General features: G+C 45.9%; 2 protein-coding genes across 3 annotated transcripts in view; one reads left to right on the top strand and one right to left on the bottom strand.

Moving 5' to 3' along the window:
- The first annotated feature begins 385 nt into the window (after positions 1–385).
- ENDOD1 (endonuclease domain containing 1) lies at positions 386–17359 on the top strand. The gene is made up of 2 exons (XM_071555442.1): positions 386–1033; positions 6598–17359. The coding sequence occupies exons 1-2, from the start codon at positions 740–742 to the stop codon at positions 7729–7731; spliced, it is 1428 nt and encodes a 475-aa protein (XP_071411543.1). The 5' UTR covers positions 386–739; the 3' UTR covers positions 7732–17359.
- Positions 17162–26391, bottom strand: part of SESN3 (sestrin 3) — a 46127-nt gene continuing 36897 nt past the window's right edge. For both annotated transcript variants that reach the window (XM_071555422.1, XM_071555430.1), the window contains exon 10: positions 17162–25686. In XM_071555422.1, coding sequence (XP_071411523.1) covers positions 25600–25686 — 87 coding nt within the window. In that variant the 3' untranslated portion in view covers positions 17162–25599. The remainder of the gene's footprint in view (positions 25687–26391) is intronic.

Here is a 26391-nt window from a genome sequence, read left to right as displayed (position 1 = left end):
AGGGAGAGTCTGCCACAGTGAGGTGATACTGGAGGGTTTTGAAGTGCCATAAAGTGCCAGGAGAGATGGCAGGTGAATGCGTTTCCAAATGCATCTAAGCATGCATCTAAGCAGCATGTGCCTGGCAGCAGTAGATATGACAGTCACCCCAAGAAGGGGAAATTGGGTTCCCAGCAGCCACAATGTCTGCACCTCTCTTCTTCCTCTCCCCCTCCTTTGTCCGGGCTTGCAGCTGGAGAGGGCAACTCATATGTTCTTTGGGGTGGGGAATCTGACTTTGCAGCATCCCCCTTGACAGCTCCGGGAACATTTCTGGCTGTGTCAGCCAAAATTCCTGCCGGGGACTGCTGCAATGCAGCACACCACACCCCCGCCGGCACTGAGCCCCAGCCTGGACAGCCGGTGCTGCTGAGCTCCTGCCCTGCACTGCCACAGGCTTCCCTCCTCCTCTTCCCAGCGAGCCGGATGATTCCAGGTTGCTTGGCATTGTCTCCCGCGGGCAGTTCGCGTCCGCAGCGTGTGTCAGCGCAGCCTTGGCGCACGTTCGGTTCCACAGCTCGCTGCAGAAAGCGCTGGCTCCCCAAGGGATCGGCCGTGGTTTCGGATTTCATTTCCCTCGCACGCTACACCCGAATTCCAGACGCTTTCTGACTTCGCTGCTGCATGGTCTCAGAGCATAGGTCTTTTGCCGTACCCAGCGGAGGCAGACGGAGTTTCACTCAGCTCCAGGGAGTGGACCATGAAGACGTCAATTGTATTTTTGCTTTGCATCTCAGTTTTCCCAGGGTTTTCCCGGGGCAGAGTTGTTAGAGAGGATGAAACTGGTTTTGCAGAGTGTAACGTATTCTTCCCTGGACAAGTGCCTCCCGAAGGATTTACGGAGCCGTTCCATGTGAAAATCTGTCAGCAATACAACAAAGAGCCACGCTTTGCAACCCTCTACAGTACTAAGGACAAAATCCCTCTTTATTCAGCTTTTAAGTTTACAAAGCCAGCCCAAAGCGAGGAGGAGAACTGGTTGGTTGAACCGCAGGTAAGTCAGCTTTTCCTTTGCTGTAAAGCAAGTGTTCCTGGTGAACGTTTCCTCCGGGGTGAAGCTGGCGCTACGATTCTGCGAAGGAGGCAGGAACTCTGCTAGCTGAACTTCTGTTGGTATGAATTTAACATGAACAGAACTTATTTTTGTGCTTGGAACTGAGCAGACAAATAGTTCGTTGTCCCAGGGAGCTTAAAATGAAAACCGGGAGGCTGCTGCAATGGCAGGGGAGAGGAAAGTCCTCTTTGACACCATCCGATGGGTCTGTCCTGCCCAGCGAGCTCTCGGGGGGCAGGGAGCACTGCCGATGGGTTAAACATCGCAGTGGCACGTTGAAGTTTGTTCTCTTGCCACTGTGATCGCAGTGTTGATAGGAGTTCTTTAGCTTCACTGAGCAGAGATAAAACATCCATTTGTGGTTCACCAAGTTGATGCCGCAGCTTTTTGGTGTGTCCCTGTGTTGCAGACTGTGGTAGGGAAATGAGTTGCTGTGTCCTGGAGCATGCAGGCTTCAGTCAGGTCAGAAGTATGCAGCATATAATGAATTTAGCTGGAGCTTCAGTGGTTTTTGTCTCCCCTGACACTTGACATGTTTAAGCAAGGCCTTCAGGCTGTTAAAATTAAAGGAAATCCTTAAAAAATTGCTGGTGCCCTAAGAGAACAGGTACTCTTTACCTTTTTTTTTTTTCTCCATGTATTTCAGATTTTTCAGCAGTGATCGTGTGGAAATTTGTAGCAAACATCAGGGTACACCATCTGTTGAGCTCAGGAAAGATTTATAAGTGTGGAAGGGTGCTTTGTCAGGACAGAAATGGCAGAAGTGTCAGAGCAGTGTGTTGGGAGTGTGGTCCTCAGGTGCTGGATGTTGCCAGAATCAAAGCTCTCCTCTCTTACTAGGAGACTGTCTGCTGTGCTTATTTTCCTCATGTGGGGTGATAAGATACTAAGGCCACAGGCAATGAAGACAGGAGATCCTACAAACCCTGTCTTCACCTTGGACTGTCTCCCTGCTCTCTGGGCTGGGTTTGAGTTGCAGGAGTTCCCAAGAGTCTTTTGATTTGCTCACCTTCCACTTCACAGGCAGCTGTGGGAGGTGTCTGCTTGCCCTTCTAAAAGAGGGAAGTGTTTTGCAGACTCTACCATTATGGAGTTAAAGAAGGGTGCTGAATTTTTAAAGCACAAAGAGGACCTAGGTGAGCAAGAATTTTTGGTCAATGCCATGAAGGCAGTGAGGTAAAGCTGCTTAGATGAGATCCTTCCTCACTTGCCTTTGGTCACTGACACCTTTCATCACCTCTAGCCCCCATACTTGGTGCTGCTCCTTCTGGTCTGACTCTCCAGACCTGCCCAGGCACACTCAAAAGCTGTTTCTGCCATAGAACAGTGGGCAGCCCCTCCACAGCAACTTTGGTTCTCCTGCACCTCCCTCCATCTGGCTTCTCTGCCCTCCCTACTCCGTCTTTACTCCTCACCTTGTCTTTGTTCCTGCCAGCACTCTAGAGTCCCAAATCTTGTGTGTCTGCCACAAAACCCTATTGCAGCCGCCAAAATAATTGACCAGGTGTTACTTTTAGCTGTTCTGGCTTCTCCAGAGCCTCTCTGCAGGTTTACATTGTTAGTGGACACTAATGGGTCCCCTTCACCCATTGCTGAAATGCAGGTGTCTCAGAAATAGGAGGTAGGACCTCTGCAGTTCACTGCAGGAACCTCCATCTGAGACAGAAAAGTACTAAGAAAAAAGTCTTCAGAAGAAACTGTGGGCGGAAGAAATCAGGACTATGAAAAATGTATATAACTCAAGAAATAAGTACATACACCCCTCTAGACACTGCAGCATAGCTCAGTGAGGTTATATTGCTGATTTTCTTGGTAATTTCTTCGCCAAGACAGGGATAGCCGGATACGAGCTGCCTCAGCTGCACAGTGGCATGCAGATGCAGAAACACAGCAAACAGAAAGAAATCACTGTAAAAGCACAATCAGCACTGTGGTGAGGGCCTCAGGCTTGTCTTATGTTTTTGGGGGGGCATAATGATGTAAGTGGTGAGGGCACTGTCTCACTCCCTGCATGCATACCTCCTCAGGAATGTCTGCCTGAGAAACAAATGCCAAATGTAGCACAAAGGCAGTAACTGGGTGAGAAGTGTGAGGGATGTCAGTGCCACCCACTGCCAATTGGCAGCTAGAAACAGGGAATTAATTCAGCAATTAGTGAAAAATTAGAGAGCAGGAAGGGTAGGCTGATGAGTAGGATACTGATGAGACTCCCTTAGATGCACGTCTGAAAACCTGCTCTGCCGATGATTTCCTAGGGCTTGAGAGCAAGTCACTTAGGTGTGTTTCACCTCATCTCATTTTGGTTGTCTGAAAATGTCTTGTGTTTGATTCTTTCTGTAGCTTAGAGCGACATGGAAGACTCTGGTGTTGCTTTTTTTTGTCCTAATGTATGAGGGCCTGGATGAAACACCTTGTTGTTTTCATTTGGTTGATGAGTACCACCAGGTAGATGACCAAGGTGGGATTGTGCAGCTATAGTACAGCTACCTTTGAGTGGCTCTTGCCATCTCTCTTGGTAGAGAGTCAAGAGAAACAGGTACTTCTAGAGCCATGTCCTTCTACAGAAACCTTGGCATAAGATGCACTGTGCCTCCTCCCTGAGAAATTAATCCCACACTGAGTTTGGATGAAATATTTCCACTGCAATCAAAGGTGTAAGCTTGCCTGAGGCAGTAGCAAGGGTAGTCGAATGCTGAAGTTCACTTGGAATCTTACCTGTGAGGGTGGGGAGGGTGGGAGGTAGCACTGACTTGTCTTGTTAAATGACCAAACTCCATGGAAGCTGCCTGCCCTAATAACTCTGTGTTGCCATACTTTTAATCCTCTGCCACCCCATTTGTGAAACTGCACTCTGCACTTAATGACACACATCAGTATTGCTATGTGCTAACATCCATACAGGTGTTCAGCTGCATAGTTTATTTTTAAATCCCCATCCTCTGAATGAGGTGTTTACCTGTCTACTTGGATCTTGCTCTGAGCTGTTCCAGGTTATTTGGACAGGTGGCTTCATGGCTGACTCCATGAACACAGATATGCTTGGGGGTGACACCAGCCAAAAGCTTTTTGCATCAGTGAGGAAAGGTAGCTTGCAATGCAGATTAGATGCAGTGCTGGAGACAGCTTGCCTTGGGGCTGAGCTGGAGGAGGCATGAAAACCTCAGTTATGCATGAGTTATTACAAACCATAATATGAGTTATTATAAGCATAACTAGGTGATGTCAGAGCCTTACACATGAGCAGCACACAGCTGCATTTTTATCACGTTCTGTTTTAATTGCACCTAAACAATCCCAATGGTATGTGCAAAAGCCTTCCAGCTGGACAGGTAACCGGGACATATTTTCTTGATAGGCACCTCAAGATTCGTATGTAGCAGCTCATAAGGAGGGAAAAATTAGGTTTATACCATCTCCTTTAATGTAGGCTGAGAATCTCTGCCAGGAGGCAGAGCTGATCCATCTTGGGTCTGTGTGTCCTGTCGTATGGCACATGGGAGTGAGACAGGATAAGTGTCTCTGCGCGGGTGTAAAGCTCCAGAGGGTCATACCATTGAGAGCAGTTCCTGGGCACAGCCTCACACCTGTGTCCTCTTCTCCTCACTGGTACTGTGAAATTAAGCACACTAGGTGCATCCCTTGTCCCATAGCATGCCATCATCTCATCAGAACAGGGAGAATGGGGAAGTGGGAGTTGGCAGGAGGAGACAGTGATTTCATGGAATGCAAAATGTCAGGCCTCAGCAGCCAACTGCAGCTTGTGAATGTTTGGGATGTCTGAGCAAGAGGAGCAGAGTAAGTCAGTAGTAATGCAGAATAAGTCATTTTTTAGTGGTGCATTTAGAAAAAGCTATGACTTGTGCATCAGCACATGGCACTCACTGTGACCCTTCCAGTCTTGAAGCCATGAGCATCAGCTGCTTCAAAATGAAGAGCAATAAGCCTCTGTAGCTGGAGGTGGAGGCAGTGCAGCCCTCTGCAAAGGCCAGTCTTGGCACTGTGACCAGGCTTGGTGCAGAGGGGGAGCCCTGTGCCTTGACTGCAGAGGTTTGGCTGATGCAGTAGGCCAGCCAGAGCTCAGTTCCCAGGTGAGAGTGGGAGACAGCTGCTGACACTTGCTGGCACTGATCCTTTCACCCTGACTTTAGCACAGGCTTGGGCAGAACTGTGAGGAGGTGATGCGGCACTAAGAGGATGCAAACTGCGTAAGATTGGAAGGACGTAGTTGGATGTCTGTCCAAGTGCACTGCAGGATGACCAAGGGACAGGGAATGACTGGGCAGTGATTCAAGGTAGATTATGAACTGACTACCATAGTGCAGTAAACAGTTTTTAGGCTGGGGCACAGGCAGCAGGTTTAATTTGGCAAGCGCAGCGCTGGGAGCTTGAGGACCACAGCCTCTGAAACAGAGACTACAGAGACTGCAGGAAGCAGTGACTGCTGCAGATCATCTGTCACCCCCAGGCTTTTACCAACATATTCACCCTCTAATTTGGGGAAGAAAATGACAATCTGGCACAGCCCTCTGGAGTGGCTGCAGGCAGTGTTAATAGGAGTGACTATGGAGCAGACAGAGCTGCGGCCACCTGAGAAAGCCCTGAACACACCCTGACATTTAGTGCTTCTCCTCCCACTGCTTGTTACTGTCTCCCCCCACCCTGCCCCTCCTGCATGACTCCAGGACAAATTCCAGCTGCAGTAATTGCTACCTCTGGCTCCACAGCACTCCAGACACAAGCAGGTAGCACAGATTCCATCGAGGACCATGGGACCATGTTATGCCAGAAGCTGCGTGGTCATTAAGGTTGCGGTTCAGGCTATTAATGGCAGGAGGATCAGACTAGTAAGGACCAGTCCTGTGAGAGCCCTAGGAGTGCTCACTGCTGTGTCTCTTGTTCAAGGGAGGGAAATTCAGGTCACCTGACATGGTGCCTGGCTTCATTCTGGCTTCTTACACAATAAGTGGTGAGAGGTAAATGCATTCTCTAGGCACCTTATATACCATGGGTTGTTCTTTTTTCACTGTGGCTGGGATTTGATAGTTTAGAGGGACTGAATTAAGGTGGTAGGTTCTTAATGAACTGCAAGACCACCATCACAGGAGGTGAGAACACAGTTCTGAATCAAGCCACCTATTCAAATCTCTCTAGAAAAAAACCCAAAAGTTAGAGGCTTGGTGCAGGATGGCTGGTGAGATTCTGGAGGCCATGCTGTGCTGTGGACCAGACTGGAGAAACTACAAGTATCCTTTGCAGCCTAAACCAATGTATTTGTCAGGGAAGCTAAACAGAGAATACACTCCTTTGAAGCACTGCAGGGAAAGTAACTAGGGACTGCAGAGTATGATCCAAAGTGTGGCATGTAGTAGCAGTCATAATGAAAAGGATACTTCAAGGTCCTTTTTATACATTGCTTTATAGAAAGTTGAATTGCATCCACTTTTTATACATTGCTATATAGAAAGGTGAATTGCATCCAGTAACTATTCTTTCTACTGTTTCAGATAGATGATCCAGAAAATGACTTGCATGAGATGGTACATGAAGCCGATATCATTGGCACTGTGGCCAACCTTGGTGCAAATCAAGCCCTGACCTCAGACTATGTGGGTTCTGGCTATGAGAGAGGGCTGCTCAATCCCAGCGTGCTTAATGAGAAGGATTACCAGATGGCGACTTACACGCTCACGAATGCTGTCCCTCTAAGCCCAGCTCTGAGCAAAAGCTGGCACAGAGACATTGGAAAGGTAGTGGAGCAAGCTCTGATCCCTCACTGCTCCAAGAAGGATCATCTGTATCTCCTTGCAGGTGCAATTCCTTCCAGTGTCCAAGTTAAAGGCAAGGTGTCAGTGCCAGAGAGCCTCTGGCTGGCAGCCTGCTGTGATGCTCCAGAGGGATGGTCTCTGGGACTAGTGAAAAAAACTAAGGATGAAAGTAGCCTGGTGGACCTCACAGTGGGAGAGCTGGAGAAGCAGCACCTACCAGGAGTTCACTTGTTCAAGGGCAGCTGTGGGGAAAACAAACAAAACCAGGAGAAAAAAGAAGCAGTATTGCAAGCTGTCAGTCAGATCCGCTCTGGAGAGCAAGCAGGAACAACTGACAACCAGGAGACCAAAGACAGTGGCTGGGTGAGAAAAGTGGCTGGCATCATTGCTACCCCTTTCATCAAACTTCTGGAACTCCTCATCTACATCTTTGTGGAGCTGGTGAAATTTGTGTTTTATTTTCTGTGGCTTGTTGTCAAGCGAGTTTGTGGTACAGTTCTGGATGGACTCTACAGCCTGTGGAGTGGCTTGGTGTCTTACCTAAAGGCCATCAGCATGGTGCTCATCAGCATCCCCTATGACGTGGGGAGGGTCATCATCAATATCTTCCTAGGCTTCCTGCAAATTGTTCAAGATGTGGTATCCCTCACCTACAGGATCCTGAGCATCCCAGTGGGGTTTGTGCTTCACCTTGCTGCTTTCCCTTACCACTCCATTTGTGCCATTCCCTCTGTCCTTAAAGACATGGCCAGTGGGATTGGGGGCACCTTCTCTCTTGTCATTGATGCCACAGCTGCAGTTCTGCATGGCTTTTATTACCTGGCTGGTCACATAGTCAAACGGTTTGTCCCTAAAGGCTCCTCTGATGACTGATAAGGATTGAAACCAAGGCTGCAAACACACGGATTGAAAGAGGAGTGGGACAATGCTTTAAGAGACGTGACCAAACGCTGTCAATTTTGTTCTGGTATTTATTGTAGTGACATTAATAATGAGCTGACTGGGGAATAACAGGGAGGGCTGAGGCAATGTCGCTGGGGACTACCACTACTGTAACTCAAATTCTGTCTGTTGCAAAATGTTTGGGTTTTATCAGTGCAGGCCATAAAGTTTCTGTGATTTGCAGGTGTCAAGATGCTAACTAAATGTGGTACAAGGTTATTTCTTTCTAGCCGTGATGTCACTGAGCCTTACACAGTGGCAGTGAGCTCTGCAGAAGCCCAACCCTGCAAAGAAGGAGGTGATGGTGGTCAGAGGAGGATTTCAGTTACAGAGGGTTTTCTGGGACTTGAAGAAAAGAGAAGGAGACTGGAGTGTAAGGACTTGGGGCTGGGAAACAGCAGGGAGCAGAGTGGAATGGTGGCAAGGTTCTGCTGTTTGCATTGCTCATTGCACTGGGGTCCCACTGGTGGATGGGATGCAACTGGATGTATCTAACAGTCCTCAGGCCTTTCCAGGCATCTGAAATTGAGTAGATCTTGCTGCAAGGAAAGACCCACTGCCCATTTTTTTGCATGGTGGGAAAGCATTTTCCCTTAGCCATACCAAGGCCATATTCCCCCAACTCTTCCTTGCTCTCTTAGTGACCACTGAAGGTCTAACACCTTAATCCTCAAGATGTGATAATCTCTGATGGTCTAAGTCCCTGAATGTCTCAGCCGTGAGGCCCTTGTGCCTCCTCCAAAGCCCAGCAGCATCCAGGAGTCACACCTTTGGCCTCGAATCTGTTGCCACCTGCTTTGCCTCCCTTGAGAGCTGACTGCTCCTGAATCATACAGGATACTATGGACTGTCCAGTGGGAGGTGGGGGGTTTCCCAGGATGCTGCCCTTGTTTTGCAGTGTGAACACCCATCCAGTGAGCCCATGCACAAGCAAACACCTTAATACGGGAGGCAGAATGAGCCCCTCTTCTGCATTGCTCATCCTCTCTGCTCACTCTTCACCCCTTCTCCCTGCCAGCATGAGCCATGTCCCTCACATCTGACACCAGAGCTGGGGCACATGCAGGGGCTTTGCAGGGGACTATGAGAGGTTTGCAGCCTTGTGAGGGGGACAGGGACATCTGCTGCCGCTGGCGGAGGGCACAGGGGTGCTGCCCTTTCTCGGGCCTTTGGATCTCTTAGTGCAGTTGCCTGCAGGATAGAGACTCTTGGTCTCAACAGCGTTTACTTTGGCCGGACTCCAAGAGGCAGTTGGGAGTCCTGCATGCTTGGTTCCTTCCCTTCATCCCCATCTCTGTCCCTCTCTCCAGCGTCAGGTTGGTGTGGAACCAACACAGCATCTCATAATGAGTCCCAGGAGTGAGCAAGCTGGTTCTGCCATCCCATGGCGGACTCAGTGGTGCCATGTTGGTATGGCCAGTCCTGGGTTGAAGAAAACTCAGTTACTAATACAGCAGCTTTGCCTCTCTGGGGGTGGATGGATTCAGAGGAAAAGGAGATTTGGCTGGTTCATGAAGGGACAAAGAGTAGTTTCCTTTGCTCAGGGGCTGTCTTCAATGCACACTGGTGCATATGCATGTCCCAGATCAGCACACCCTGATCAGTGGGCACGCTGTTCAGCAGTGATGCAAATGGCAAAGTCGGGGTTGCTAACAATGGAGATGAAGTGGGAAGGTGCTGAGATGAGTGGCAAGAAAGGATGACTCTTTGTCTCATACTTTGTGGGCCACAAGTATGCAAGTAGCGCTGACATTGTTCAACAGGAAAGGCAGCTTTTGTATGCTAATATGGCATATGGGTAAAGTCAGCAGGGCCTTACTGCAGGGATTTTGGGTGCAAGGGGCAAGGTCCTGGTCACTGCTTCTAGCAGGCCAACAGCAGCCTGCAGATGCTCTCCAAACTAAACTTCGCATCTCTGCTCATTCTTACATGCCTTCTCTGCTGCCAACACAGATGCAGAGCTGGTTTCCCACTGCTTCATGAGACCCTGTCCCAACCCCAGAACTCCTCTTAAGTTGCATGGCAGCTGTCAAGGCAGGAAAGGAGCCAGCCCAGGTCCCAGGAGATGCCAGAGTGGTTTGACAGGGACCCCACCCTGGGGAACCCAGAATCTCCTACAGCCTCTAAAGGCTCATATCATGGCAGTAGATCTTGAATGCAGCCCAGGCACTGGGGAGGAGGCAGCTGCCCCCACAGCTCCCTGTCTTGTGCCTTCTGTGTGGCCTTATCTCTGACCCATCGTAGCTGTGCAGTGCTGCGCAGCAGCCAGTGATGCACTTGGGGGTTCTGCACCCACAGCAGCTTCCCCACACCTTAACCCAGCAACCCCTGTGTCCCAGCTCCACCAGCATCTCCACTGCAGGCAGCAGTCACAGTATGTGGGAGCTCATGTGCTGAGAGGCAGCAAAGCTGGGGCACTCACGAGGTCTGGATTGCCACATCTCCATCACAGTTGCTACCCAGCCTAGCTCAGGTCAGGCCAGCAGGTCTCTGCTGCACCTGTAACTTCTGACTGCAAGTGGACAGTCCTTGAAATCTAAGGCACTGCAGCTCTGTGGGATTTGGGCAGATGTGGAGCAGTTTTATTAAAATTGTTAACACGCTCAGATTTCAAATGCTAAGAACTGTAACCAGCATGGGGCATTTTTCTTCTGTGCAGCATGTCTGAGTAGGTGATGGGAAATGCCTCAAACACTGTGCAATTATCACAGAACAAGATCCTGCTACAAACCATCGTTTGAGATTGTTCTTATCTAGGCATGATTTATGGTTCCTGAGCTTTATTCTATCCTTGGAAACATACAGCTTCAACAAAATAAAATGGCTTTTCCAAAGAGGAGCTGGTATCACTTTCTGTCATAGTGGCAAATGAGATAATGCAACCCAGGGTGCCCTGACTAATCAAAAAAGCACTAGCAGCACAGTTTTTCTTTGTTACAGCTTGACATCTGATATTATTGGCCATTTTGTGCTTTTAAAACACCTTTCCTCTCTTAAAGCCCTCTAAGACTCAATTCATTAAGCTGCAGAATACACAGGTAAAAGCTGAGGGGTTACAGGCAGTGAATTTAGCTCTGCATGTGCCAGGAGAGGTGATTGTTTGATTCTTGTGAGATGTGGTGAGATGCACCAGGGATGCAGCATGGTGGCCAGTTGATTCAGCCGACAGGGAGAAACTCTTCTTGTGTGGTGCCAGACCCTGGACCCGCTTTGTCACAACTTCTCCAGAAGGAGAACAAGCACTCCCTAAAAGTGGCAATTTTCCTTCACTGACAGTGTGGAGATCCTGGGATGAGCAAACCTGATGTTGGCACCTGCGTTTTTCAGGTACCTCTCTGGGCAGATGAATCCCCTTCAGCTGAGTCTACATCCATCTCAGATCTGTAGGAACTGGTGAGGCACTGGCACAGGCACAGGTTGCCTGGGGAAGCTGTGCAGGCCCCATCACTGGAAACAGTCCAGTTGGCAGGTTATACGGAGCTTTGAGCAAGGGGTCTAGTGGAAGGTATCTCTGCCTCAATCAGGTCACCCAAAGCTTCGACATGGGTCTCTGCACCTTGAGGTGACCCTTGTCTCTGCTGCATCCACCCTGAGGCCAGGCACCGATAATGGCAGAGGGACTCAGCAGCCCTGGCTGCACCACCCCTCAATCATAGCCCTGGGCTCAGGCCTCTGGGTCACACCTCTGCTGCCATTGCATGTTTTGGAGCTGCTCACTTCTGCATGGAGCTCCATCACCCGCTCCGTCCCTCCCTCCAGCCAGGGAGCTGCTCCTGATTGGCAGGGAATCGAGCCATGCTTGGTCACAGGTTATCTCTCTAGTGTAGTCAGTGCCAGAAAATGGAAGAGGTATTCGAAAATAAATACCAGTGTAACTCGTTTGGCTGGGAGGGAGTGTCTGGGAGCAAGGAGGGTGGTGAGGTGTGTCCAGGGTGTGTGTGTTAGTGAGGTTGCAATACTGTGGGTTTGGCATGGGATGAGTTCCCTTTGCTGCACAATCTCCTGGACTGTTGGACTGACTTTGATTTGGGAATGGATCTCACACAGGATAACATCTGCCATTGATTTTTACAGAACTGGTGTTTCCAGCCAAGCAGAAATGCTGAAAGACTTTCCAGTGGTGTTAGTGTTACAGCTGTTTGGAAAATCTCCAAGGAAATATATCCTGTCAGAATGGGGTGATTTATCAAACAGTTCTTTTCATGGCAATTTACCATTTTTAGTGGAAAAGGTTTTTCAGGTCCAGGCTGGAACAAGCAAGGATGAGAATCATCCAAGAGCAGCCCAGGGTCTGGATTAGAGTTTGGACGAGGACATTCAGCACCCGCTCCTGCCTAACAGTAGGTTTGGCATGTGAACATGGCTGTCTCCATCTCAGAGGAGTCTCCTTCAGCCATGGCCCATCTTAGCATATGTGTAATTTCTCCCATTTGTAAGGATGTAAAATAAACACCCTGTTTCTTTCCGAAAATACTGAAATTGTGACAGTATTCCTGGGAGGAAGAAACAATTTTCTACTGAGTTACCAGGAAAGTTGCCTGCAAAGCTGAAGCAGAGGCTTCAGAATCCTCTGCAGTATCATCTTCATGAATAACTTGATGTTGTAATTTAACATGGTGAGGAATGGACATCTGGAGCAGACGTCACTGTATGACTTTTCAGAACCCTGAGTACCTACTGGTAGAAGACAGTTATGGACCAAAGGCAGGACCTGCAGCAGGTGGGCAGAACCACATTAGTGAGCATGGGAGGAAACTTGGTAGGAGAAGACAAGCAGATGGGTGGGATGTTTCAGACTAAATATATGGAAGAATTTTATTTTTTTTTACAATGACAGTAAATTACAATGAATAAAACCCTGAGGCAGGTTGCCCAAGAGGTGGTAGATGCCTTAGCTCTGGAAACATTCAAGGTCAGGCTGGACAGGGCTCTGAGCAACCTGATCTAGTTGAAGATGTCTCAGGTTGGACTACGTGGCCTTTAAACGTCCCTTCCAACCCAAACCATTCTATGATTCTATGAAACCACATGGCCAATAGCTAAATAGTGAACAGTAAGGGCCATGAAATGGTCTCTGCTTGGTCCTGACATCAGCAAGCTGCGGAGATAAGTGGAGCAGCTCCAGAGGGATGATACAGTATACTCGCAGAGACATCACTTTCTGGATTTGTACCACCCAAATGTAGTAATTTAAAATTTCTTCTCTGCAGGCACTGGCGTCTCTTGATTCAGTCTAAGTATCTCACAGGGCTTTTACCTGGGCATCTCATCTCGATGCTTGAAGCTCAGGCCAGTGAAGCGTAGCTGGGTTGGTGGCTGATAGGGGTTGTTCCACCCACGAAGACCTTTGAGGTGTCCATTAATGTGATTCACACAAATGATGGTACAAGTGGGATGATCTTTCTCACAGTCCCTAAGAAGGCTCTTGGGTCACTAAGTCCTTCCATGCAGGTGGGACTCATACCAGGCTCTTATGCCTCCCGAGTGCTGCTTGAAATGACCCACAATGTGTGCAGACACATTTGGGTGGGGGTAGGGATTTGTGTGGGGTCTCACTGAGACAGATGGAATTAACAATTGTGTGCACCTCAACCACATGAGTTGCCCTGACCTGCATGGAATGATTCCAACCCCCAGAGAACTTGGCCCACAATTTTTTGAGTTTATGATAAACTTGCGCATTTGTGGGGTGGCTGAGTTTATCCTTCACCCTAAGCCATCTGTGGGATGTAACTGTACACCTTTGCACTGTCAGTGACAGTCTGCATTTGAAAACACCACTGCACTCTTAAAAAATGAGATGTGTATCAGATGTGGAGCAAAGGGGCTGCCTTCTAAGGATCTGTGAGAGCACAGAGCCCAGGGCTGTAGAAGTTTGAATGGTAACAATATGCATCCTGGTGTCAGAGGGGTGCAAATGGTCTATGAGGGTCATCATCCCACCAGTTAAGGAGGATGCCAACTCAGATAAAGGACAGAATCATTAAGGTTGGAAGGGACCTCTAAGATTGAGTCCAACACTAACCAAACACTGCCAAGTGCACCACCAAACCATGTCCCGAAGTGCCACATCCACACATTTCCTCAACACTTCCAGGGATAGTGACTCCATCACTTCCCTGGGCATTCTGTTTGATTCCTGAGCATCCTTTAGGTAAAGAAATTTTTCCTAATCTCTAAACCTCTCCTGGCACAATTTGAGGCCATTTCCTCACATCCCGTCACTTGTTGTTACCTGAGAGATGAGACACACACCACTCCTTGTTACAAACTCCTTTCAAGTGTCATCAAGGACAAGGGAACAGGTGCTCAGGCTCCATCATGAAAGACAGTTTTGTCCATCCCCAGATCCTGTAATGATTCAGGTCATACTCCCATCCCTAATCCAAGGGAGGTTTGGTGGTGTGGGATCTATCTGGGACCTGGTATCTCTTATTTATTTCTCTCGCTCAGAAGCATATTCAAAGTCTCACTCTTTCTCCATCTCCCACTCCCAGCTGTGAGCAGATGCAGATGTTCATCACAGAGCGCATTCCTGCAAGGTACCCTGTGGGCACTGCAGGGACTCCCAGGGGTGCAGCACTGAGGTTCTGGACCTCTTGCAGTTGTGGGGATTTGCATTCAGGCCTACTCATTATAGCTGGTAATGATACCTGTATCAGATGCTTCTGTTAATTTTTTTTCCAAAAATTGTGATCTTCTTGTTTTGTTTTTCAGCAGCAAAAAACTGCAAAACAAAAAGCCTAGGGACTAGCTTAAATCTAATACAGTGTTTTCAGCTGATCTTTTCAGTATCACTGTGCTGTATTGCAGATATGAGCTGCAGTTTAATCTTCTGTGAGCCAAAGGCTGCATCCCAACCGTGTGGATGAGAATCCATCTCCCAGGAGGTAATTCAGGGCAGATGTCACCCTCTGGTGGAGTCTCTCCCTCTCTACGGGCAGCAAGGGGAGCCAAGAGAGATTAGCTAGGTAATTTAGCAAGGCAAATTAAGGGCCTACATCCAGGGAGCCTCATCTCCCTAGCCCAGCTCTTCTTACGGTGCTTGTAGTGCATCATGAGAGACACGGGACTGTGAGGTTGGCATGGGAAGGGTGGGGTTGCACACTGCAGCAGCAAACTGCTGGGGGACTCCTTCCTGGGCAAGTCAACATTTACTGTTGCAGGTCACTATTGCTAAAACTCTTCCGTTTTGACTGAAATCACGTTTTGTTGTATTTTCTGTATATGTTTTTTGGCAAAATATTTTATTGGCTAGATATGCTGATACTCTGAACACCAGTTGCAGGCAGGAGGAGGAGGAGGAAAACTTCCCCTCTGCAAAAGCACTTTCCTGCTTGCTCCAAGGGCCTGAAGAAAGCCCAGGAACAAAACCAAATGTGGAGGACACAGAGGGCAGGTTTTAATTTAGCAGGAAATACAAATCCAGTGATTATCTTCTTTTATATATTTAAAAGCTTAAAAAAAATCAATGATATTTACATGAGCTTATTAGCATTATGAGTCATGTTACTTAAAACCTCTGTTAACTGTGGCTCGGGTTTGTAGAGCCTCTGCTCCGCTGGCCAAGTGCCTCATGAGACTGCTCCATCATGACCCCATTAGAAGTTTTTTGGGGGAGTTTGTACACTCCCACATTGCTTATAATTTTGGCTAATTTAGAGTGTATCATTGGAATGAAGTCGTGCTGGTGGGTGCACTTCAGCAGCAGTTCACCTACACTTGGGAGTGCAGATCCACTGATGGTTCTGTACAGGAGTCTGGGTATGATCACCATTTCTTCCCAGTGCCATGGAAGCACGAGGAGCCTGAGGTGATGCTGGGAAGAAGGAGACACCAGCACAAGTGAAAATCCAACCCTACAGGTGTGGGCTTGCTTAGGCCATGAGTGGGATGTCACCCCACTTGCAGCTGCTCACCCTGCTACTCCTTGTAGCTTCTTTCATGTGTCTGGGAGGGTGGAGGTGGCCACACTCAGCTGGTGCTTGAGGTCACATCCAGGGGGCAATCACCTGTCCTGCAGCCACCCAGCATGGTCACATGAGCATCCCTGTGGCAGGTCCCTTGTCTGCCACTGCTCTTCTGTCTCTTGGGTTCTGTCTCTTGTTCCAGGGCGAGCAATGCGGGTGCAGGAGGCAGTGGGTAGATGGCAGCACAGCTGTGGCAGCTGGGTGGATAGTCAAGGAGAAGATATGGGGAATCACCAATACACAGAGATGTTTCTGGCTTTGGATTTTCTGGGGGGAACCAGTCTGAGGGGTGAGGACGAGGTGCCTGGGAGTGGGGTTGTCCTCTGCCTGTGCTGGTCACCTGTCAGAGCGCTCACACCACATGCTGGGGAAGGTGCAGGGACCAAAATCAAGTCAGGGCTTGCTTGAGGAGGGAACCTTCCTGCCCTGCTGCTCACCTGTCCTCTGGGACTTCTAGAGACTAAAGCAGGAATTCCTCAGCAGCCCTTGGCTTTGAGGAATATTGAATCTTTTTCACAATGGTGCTGGTGACAGGGTCACCGCTCCCAGTCCTGAGCTGCACCAGCACCTGGAGATGACAGCCACAGCACCTGTAAGGGGACTGGAAGCTTTGCCTGGACCTAGAATGACAGATAGTGTCAGTGTTTTGAAATTCTGACAGCAAATAAATAAGCACTTTGTATATATCTGTATCTATATCTATCTATATAAATAATATGTATTATTTATGTACTTATTTTATTGTGATCAGTGTATTTTTCAGGGCAGGATGAAGCTGAACTAGGTAGAGATGCCAGCAGGTAAAGGCTGTTGGTCACAGCCCTCCTTGGGGCACACACTACTTCTGACTGAACTCTAAAGAACTTTGGGATATTTCCATTGTGAGGACATGTCAGGTGAGCATCCTGCAGTTGGAGGGTAAGATACACCCAAAACACCCCAGGTCAGCAGTTTGTGTTAACAAGATTTGTCTCTTTGGAGTGGAGATGAGTATCTCCCCCAGGACAAACTGCCCTGGTGATCCCTCAGCTCTAAGTTACCCTTCCCTGGGGGCTGGATGGGGCAGAGGGCAGGACTGGTGACTTGGGGGCAATTTGGTTGCGAGATAAGCTTGGCACTGCCCTGAGCCAGCGCTGTTGGCACACATTTCCTCTCTCTCATTTCCTTCACAGTTTTATGCTTCTCACTCACTGCTGCTGTAGGGTTCACTCAGGGCTCCCTGGAAGAGGAATTAAATAATCTCTGTATTAAATAATACGTAGATTAAAACACACAACAAGGGCATGGAGGGGAAAGACACTTTGAGGACTGGATTTTGTCCCAAAACACAGGATGTTCTTGCCCAAAGACCTGTTCCCGAGCGTGTGGCAAATGATGGCTCAAACAGGAAACAGGTTTTATCCATTTTATTTAACCAATGAAATTCCTACTGATAACAATGAAAGTAATTTCAGCAAGTATAAATGCGATACAGTTTTAAACAAACCCCATTGTTCCGTACCTATAAATAGATTTTTCAAAACCTCATAAAAAGTGCAGATTTATGAATTGCTGTTAAAATGTTAAAACATGATTCCTTTGTTTAAAAATGCGTTTTTGTCTCTTAACTCACAAAAAAAAAGTTCCTTCTGCATCTGTCCAGATAAATTCAAGTTGGGTAACTTAAAAACTAACAAAAGTCACACACACAAAAAAAAATCCATCCCACTAGGTCAGTCTGTTTCTCTGCAGAAAAAAACCAAACCCAACCAGCAACAACAACAAAAAAAAATGAAGAAAGCTGCTGTGGGAACCCACAGTGAGCTCCTGGCAGCTGCCTCACCTTGCAGGCAAACCTCCTGTGAAAGCATGCAGCCTGTAGCCTATCTCCAGAGCTCAGGGCAGGTGGCTCGGGAGGCAGGACAGGTGATGTGCCACCTGCCCACAGGATGCTGTAGGGACTGTAGAACCCATTGAGCTACCACGCTTCCTCACTCTGTGGTGATGGGAGGGAGCAGCAGGACCAGAGCTTTGTCCTTAACCCTCCATCCCAAAACACCTGTGGGGTCATGGCAGAAGAAGGCAAGAAGCTGAGAGCTGCTGGGCTGGGTACATTTTACCCCCTATCCAGAGGGCCAGAGGTGAGAGATGCAATGAAATGCCCCTCCCTGGGCACAGCACAGCCCTGCCCTGCTCTGCCCTGCCCCGCTCTGCCCTGCCTGCCACCCCAGCCAAGGGTGCTCAGACCCACGGCTGCCAATGGGGAACCAATGCTGCTTCTTTCCCAGACATGCCAGGCTCTGCAGACAGCAAATCAAGGGCTAATTTTTGCACTCAAAAGAGGCTTGGAAGCTTTTCAGCTGCAGAAATGCCATGACCATGTTTGTGGTCCAGCAGCTGGTCCGTCCATGCCTCTCATGGCAGCAAGGCTCATGTTCCCCTCCATGCACTGATGAGCAGAGTGTGGGGGCAGCCAGTGGCAGGCTTATGGGCACAGGGGGCTGAAACACATGCCAGACCCCAACCTTCCTGGTGTTTGGGTCCAAATGTGGTCAAACACAGGGTGGCTGTGCAGCTTTTTGCAGAGAGGGGCACAGCTCACCCACAGTCCAGAGAGGACAGCTGGCACTCCTCCCTGTATATACAGTGGTATTTTATCTACAGCAGGGTCTGTTTAGCAAGAGCAGTTTAAAGTGGCTATGTTTATCAAGTTTGCTACTTTATGAATTAAAAAACCCAACAAAACAAAAAACCAACAACAAAACAGAAACCCAAACCCCAACAACTATAAATACAAAGACTCTCACACACCAGACACTTGCAGCCTGCATGACTCATAAACCGCATCAATATTCTGTTAAAAAGCTTATTCTACTTAAAACTATACATAGTACAAGAGACCGAAAAGTGGCAGTCGTGTACGGGCACGCTACCTGCCCCAGGGTGGCCCACAGTCAGGTGCTTCCTAAAAAATCAAGGAGTTACAGTAACATGGCACAGGACTGCAAAGCCAATCACAGCTTCTGCTTACACTGCATACGAAGTACCAAGGGGAACACAAAAAAGAACTGGTGTTAATACTGATGGATTAAAGAGTAACTATAAAGATCAAAACAGACGTTCACAGCATGCTACATATATTGCTCACAAACTTTTCTTTCTTTAAAAAAAAAAGGCTAATACAAAACAAGGAGTTGGCAGTCTGATTTTCAGTTATGTTGGAGAGAAAGATAAAGCATATACATTCATTGTGTGGCTTTCCAGCAAAAGGAGGAAAGGGTAAAACCAAGAGATTTCAAGTTTACATAATTCCTATTTTCTTAAACTACAGTTTATATCCAGTTCTGGTCACAGTTGTGAAAAGATCTCTGACTGTGTTGCCTTGCAGAGTCCAACGGCTGTAGCCTAATTATTATTATTTTTTCCCTAAAAGCAGCTGCATCACCCACCACCCTAAGTGAGCTGCTCCTGCAGCCACCTGGGCACATGGCAGCCAAGCTGGAAGGAAGAGATTTGGGTCTGGTGGCATGACATGAGCATGAAGTGAGGAATGAGAAACAGTTTTGACAGTGCGTGTTTCAACCTGCTGCTGTCACTGCCCATCAGACCCCTGAGCTGAAGACGCAATGCTTGGTGGTTCGCCCATTTGGCCTGAAAACTCCCTTTAAAGGGCTGATGGGGGGCAAGAAAATGCAATTCAACAATGGCAAGTTCCTCTGTTCCATCTGTGGAGTAAGCAAATCTCCCTGATTCACAGGCATAGAAAAGAAACTCTTGGACCTATCAGTGAAGTTTCTTCAACTGTCAGACACATCAACTCCTCCTGTGCTGGCTGTGTCCCCTCGAGAGTGCCTGTGGTCTGTACCTCCTGATGCCAACAGCGTGGCTTGCTCCCCACAATTAGTATAATAATTGGCATCTTCAGTACCACCTCTTAACTACTCTCGGGAACAAGGGCAGAATTCAGGTTCATATTTTTCACAATTCCTGATGATACTACCTGCAGAAACATCCAACCCTGCCTGTCTCCAGCAGCCACTCCACTCCATGGTGTGCATTTGGATTTTTTTCCCATAGATAAGTGAAAAACCCAAATCCACTTGTTCGAGGCTGGATGCAGAGTGTCCGGCTGCTAGGCACCTGAGGGAATGCTGACCTAATGGCCCTCTAAGCCTGCCTGGCACAAGGGGACCTCAAATCCCCCATTAGATGTCCTCAAGAGAAACCTGCACAGTCGAATAGCGCACACATAGGGCGTTTCACTAAAGAAATGGTTTCCTTAGTGGATCCACTGGATTGTTACCGTAACTCCAGAGATGGGCTCTGACATGCTACTGGCAAATGCTACCTAAATATACTGAGTTTCATCCTTTCAAACCACACTTAGAATTTTTCTGTCCAGGAATAACCTAATTAGGCCAGTAGGTGTTTCTAAACCTAGGAAAGAGCCTCTGCACTCAACATCAAACGCTGATAGAGGAACCTTGTTTTCAAGGTCAAGGCTGGGAGGCTGTCCCTGCATGGCTGCTTAGGGTTGTGAACTGGGAAGACAGGAAGCACTCAGTGCAGGACGGGGGTGGTGACAGGCTGAAAAATGACCATTTTTGCCCTTGATGAGCAGCAGAAGGATTAAATGTCTGCAAAAGAGACCTGGTGTGTGTTGGGTGAGCAGGAGCATGACCACATACCAGGAAACATGCTCTAAGGAATAAATTAACACTGATCAAGATGCTCCTGAAGTTTCCTCATACTACTGTGCTCTCTTCATTTCCCACACCTGTGACCTATGCAGTAGGTATGAAATGCTGAATTAATTTTCTCTTGGAGGTAAAAACTTTCACTTACAATTCCTAAATATAGAAAAGCTGGTGGATGCATCTCTTCAGACAAACATAGTGCTGTGTGACATTAGGGACAGTAAGTCTGAAGTTCAGATAGTGAAAACTGACACTTTTGTGGAGCTTATGGAATGATCACTAAACAGAAAACTAATTCTTACAGCTTTATATTCAGATCCACTAGGGGAAAGTTCATTTACAATGAATCCACTCCTCTCTTCCTTTATTTTGTGCAACATCACCCCTTACTTATGAGAGAAGGATCCAAACCTCTAAGGAAAGTAACTGGAAGAACATTACTTGAGATCAAGAAGATCTGGAGTATTTTTAGACAAAAATTTTTAGTCCAGGCACAAGCTATCCACTTACTACCACCAATGAATCAATTCTGCAAATAGAAGTGAAATAATCCAGCTGTTCTGAAAAGGAGTCCAAATTCTGGAACACAAGACTGAAATGCATGCCTATGCTCATGGGAAACACATATGCATGAGAAACACTGAGAATCTGTTCTGGAAGAGCAGCAGCTTAGTTTAACTGCTTTGGGAGAGATTCCTTTAAACCTATATTAAGTCCCCAAAACAACCCATTTCATTAACAATTGCTGCAAATCACATGGATCTGGTACATGTTATTCCTTTAATCTCTATGGAAATTAATTTTATTCTGTTGAATTTAGGTGACTAAGTTTCTTTAAAAATCTGACTCAAAAATGCAAGTGGGCACCTGCTATGATTTTGCTGAGTGCCTAGGTGTTTAAATTCCCACTGAAATTTAGGCAGCTAACTGCTTTTTTCAAATCCCATGAAAATATCTATCAGCATCACTACGAACAAAAATACTTCTGGAGAATATGGTGCTTTGACCTTTTGCACTCAAGTAACAGAGCAACAAAATGCTTTCCTTTTTGTTCTGTTCTGATCTGTTCTAAATTTATAGAGACCTACACATATAATTGTTTACAATCACTGATTTTCCTGGCCTTAAAGGCTTTTTTTTTAACACAAAGAAGACTGATAGTGGCAATTCTTTAACTCTTACAGCTGAAAGTACATCCTTTTCAAGGATCAAGGTGTTGGTCAAAGGAGGTGATTGTCCTGCTCGACTCTGCACTGGGTGGGGGGGCTCACCTTGTGTGCAGTTTTGGGCACCACAATATAAGAAAGATACTGAGCTATTATAGAGTGTCCAAAGGAGGGCAATGAAGATGATGAAGGGCCTTGAGGGGAAGCCGTAAGAGGAGTGGCTGAGGTCACCTGGGGTGTTCAGCCTGGAGGAGAGGAGACTGAGGGGAGACCTCACTGCAGTTAAAACTTCCTCATGAGGGGAAGAGGAGGGGCAGATCTGTCACTGGTCACCACTCCTCTGTGGTGACCAGTGACAGATCTGAGGGAATGGCCTGAAGTTGTGTCAGGGGAGGTTTAGGTTGGATATCAGGGAAAGGTTTTTCACCCACAGGGTGGTTGGGCACTGGAACAAGCTCCCAGCACCAAGCCTTACAGAGATCAAGAAGCACTTGGACAACACTCTGAGGCACATGGTGTGACCCTTGGGCTGTCCTGTGCAGGGCCAGGAGTTGGACTCAATCCTGATCAGTCCCTTCCAACTCAGCCTATTCTATCACTTTCATTTTAATGAAGGCTTTAGGGGAAAGGATACATGTTTCAGTTCAGCCTTGATGAAAATAAATCCATTTACAGCTCACCAAAGTTCCCATAGGATACTACAGCACCAGCTGCAGTTGCTATCTGCACAAACTGCACCTAAGTTTAAAATTATTGTTTCTGTTTTAAAAAATATTTCTGTTCTTGTATGATGACACTCTTGTGATGTTCACCTGTGGGTAGAGTATTCTGGGAAATGCAAATGCTTTCTCCAATTGGCACCTTTTTCACTTCTCTTCATTACCAAAGCTGGAGCAATTTCAGCAAGGATCTGCTCTATCACAACATAAATTCTGAAGTGACTCTGCAATGATAGGAAGTTGTTCATGCTCGAAACTCTGTTCTCTGCCTACAGTGTCCCCTGTGCTATCTGGTTAATTTTACCTACCCAGCTTTCTCTTCAGTAGACTGTACCTTTTGTTTTTATGTTGGTCATGCCTGGGATTTTGTAGAATAACATCAATGCTGGTAATTACAATTCCAGTAAAGGAACTCAGAGGGAGAGTATCTACACTTCCAATGATTACAGTACTCTTAAGAAAAATATTAATGAAAAAAGTGTGAAGATTCACATTCATGAGTGCTTAAAATTGCAAAAAAATCCAAGAACATTTGCACATTAAAATTTGGCACAGTGTGAACCTAAAGCTGCATAAAGAGTATGGTAGCACTGTGTGACTTTAAACACCTATTCTGAACAAACATCTATTAAAAATCTAAAATTTAAGTATAAAAACTAGGCTATAAATTGTTGCACTGTAAATGCAATACTTGGAAAAAAAATGCCACATGGAAAACATTTCCAGATGTTTCAAGTTTGCATTAAATAAAAAAAGGAAAAAAGAAATAGCAAACTAGTTGTACAATGACATTTCCTATGGTGGAATGTCTTGCAGGCCATATGTGACTTAATATGGCACCTTAAAAACAAAACAAAACACTGGTTTACTACAAATTTTATGAAGCAATCCACTTATGGTTTCTGTATTTCAAATCTGCTCATGTACTTTGCTCAGAAGGCATTTGAGCTGGCAAGTATATTTCATAAGGAAAGAAGTAAAGGCACTCATGTTTCCAAACATAAAACTCAACCCACTCCAGGAATCTTTGCATTTCTGAAGGGAAACTAAGCCATCATATTAGTTCCCCAAATCTAGTTTCACCTCCTTCCCAGAGCTCAACTGTGCTTCTTGAGAACTACTTGACTTTTCAAAACAAAGGAATATAAAACAGTATTGAACAGTTTCCACCACTTGAAAAAAGCAAAAGTATTGTATGAAAACTTCTCTCAGCAGAACTATTTTATGCACAAAAGCCATTGCAAATGGCCACTACAATCACAAAAGGAAGGAAAAATGATCATAACAACTTAGAAAGTTAATCTAAGTTCATACATATGAGCATCTCAATGCTTCTGAGAAATCTTTGCAGTTAGCTATACAAGATAAATAAATCTGATGGTCTATCCAGTGCTCTCTCTAGAAGACAGTCCAATGCTGTCTGTTGGGTAGTTTTCTAAATAGCCAAAATGACATTTAAAAAATAATTACTGATTTCTTCCTCAAAAGGTTTTCACATGCAGAGTCTGCAGTCTGAAAGTGCAGAAAAGTGTACAATCATTTAGCTTTCCAATCTGGAACAGACAGGTAAAGTGGAAAAACTAACATGCAAAATCACAGCAAGGATCATAAAAGGAAAGAAAAGAGAAAACTAACTTTAGTAGAGTACTGGTCCATGATTTTGTAAATGAAAAAGGTTAAAATATGACTGGTAGTATTTTTTAACTATTCTTCAATCACCAATGAAAAAAATCCTGTATTAATTTCTACAATCCAATGGAACATTAAAAACAAAGTTGTCCAGTTCTGAATGTATGCCACAGAAATAAAGGTCACCCTCCTCAAAAGAAATATGAAAAGTCCAAACCAACAGACAAAAGTTGAAGTAGTGACAACTTGTGTTCTACTGGGTAAGTTTAAGCATCTCTTTAGGCACTTCACTGGTTCATTAAATGCAATACAAAATAAAGCTATAAATATCAACATTTTGTGCTCTTAAAAATTAGTCAAAAGCAACAAAAACCAGCACAAAAGTGTGACATTTTTGGCAGCTTATTTCTTCCCTTCCCCAATATTACTGGTTGTCCAAAAATGCTTTGTTTTGGGGATGCTTTGGCATCTCAGTATCAGGTTGTCTTAAGCCATAAAAGCTAAAACAAAACTGCTAGGCCTTAGACAATAAAGAAATTTGGTTTTAAAATTTCTTTATGGCTATGTAAGAAGGACACTTTAGCAGTGGCATATCAGGGAAAAAAGCTTGCTTTCTTTTTAAATATTGCACTTTTCTTTGTTCACTCACACTAATGCATAGAAACTTTTTAAACTTTGAATATTACAATGTCATGCTATGAAAAAGTTATGGGAACTAAATTTCTATACATCCAATATGAAAGAATAGATATGCTAGCCTTCCTTTACTTTCCTTAGTTAAAACATTGATAAAGAAGAGAGTGCAAAAAACCCCACAACCCTATTTTTGGTCAGCCTGCGTATTAACTTTATAGGTGCCAACTAAACAAATTGCAACATGTGATGAGCATGGATATTGTCAGGACAACCGAGGGTGACTGTCAGTAAAACAAGGTTATGCATGATTGAAACACAGTGTGACTGAAATGGCAAATTGTGAGACCTCTTCTCTTGGGAAGGGGCATGACAAAGCAGATGAATTTCACACTTCAGTAGCATGCTGTAGGATTTATCAAGACTAATTTCACATTAAAGTGTGCTTGATGTTTGCATCCACATCTCGCATCACCTCCAATTGCTGTAGTAAGACAGTGACTGGCAGCAGTCTCCAGGAGACACAGAAGAATCCAGTGGGCATTTCAATGCAACACAGCCTGTGTGTCACTGTCACAAGTCACGACATGGTAGTACGTTCTCAGGACAGGCAGAACTCCTCTTCTGCTGGACTCCACTAATCTGAAAAATGATTGCTTGGAAAAAGAAGTCTCTAAGCACTTCACTCCAGTGCTTAAAGAACAAAGCGCTAGGATTGGATATAATAAAAACAGTTTCAGGATCCTGACCACTGCGCATAAATCCAGCCGGAAACAATGCAGAGTAGTGCTCCTCAGTGTTACTTTTGTTATCATTAGTAATGTTAAGCATCAAGAAAATAAAACACGTCATTGCACATTACAGCCGCCAAGAAGCACGGCTTAACTTTGACACTAGAGAATTGAATAACCTGATGCTACATCACAAACAGCTTCTGGTGTGTATCTATTTCAAAAGGTCTTTACATACTCAGTACAAACTCCTTTACTCCTGCCCAGCGAACGCGTCAGGTTAAGTGGCGAGTTATGGCACGAAGGGCATACAGAAGTTCCGCTTGCATCCGAGCCTCCATTAGAAGTAGATTGACATGAACCTGTTAGAAATTAAATCAGCCATTTAGCTCACCTCTGAATGAAACATTGTTTATTCATTTAGACTAAAATTTCATACCTTTAGTGAAGTATGCCCTTTCTCCCTGTATGCTCCTGCAGACTACAGTTTAAGACAGCTGTGTAGTATGTCAGTATGGACAACGTCCCACAACTGCAAGGAACTAGCCCTCAACTGCTGCTTTAAACAATCTTCCATCTGAGAAGTCCCAATAAAACCTTTTTTTTATTCTAATGGCATTAGTTCTTTCTGAAACATATTTTGTTTTCTTAGTACCACCTATGACCATTATATAGGAGCACAGAATAAGGAAGAGTTTCCATGCCAGATAGGCAAGCGGGCACACAAGCACTGAACTCTTTTCAGGAAGCATTTCATGTGGATATCTGAAGGCACGTTGAAGTTTTTATTGCTAAAAAAACCCACAAAGATATATATATATATATATACACATATATAAGAACTTAAGTAATTTTTGATCTCTAAATCCCTAGTATTGGCATAGCTCACTACTTCTGCTTTTCAAAGTTTATCTACATCTCTTTCACAGTTGTCCATTCAATTTTATGGAGAAGTCATTATACTAAGAAGTACATTAGTAAAACTGGTATCTAACACTCAACGAATTAATCTCATTTGGTTTTCTCTGATTTAAAATAGTTCATTTGACAGATACTGCCACTTATAG

This window comes from Pithys albifrons, chromosome 1 (assembly GCF_047495875.1).
Source record: "Pithys albifrons albifrons isolate INPA30051 chromosome 1, PitAlb_v1, whole genome shotgun sequence".
Lineage (NCBI taxonomy): Eukaryota > Metazoa > Chordata > Aves > Passeriformes > Thamnophilidae > Pithys > Pithys albifrons.
Note: the sequence above shows the minus strand (reverse complement) of the source record. Positions and strands in the feature narration are given on the sequence as shown.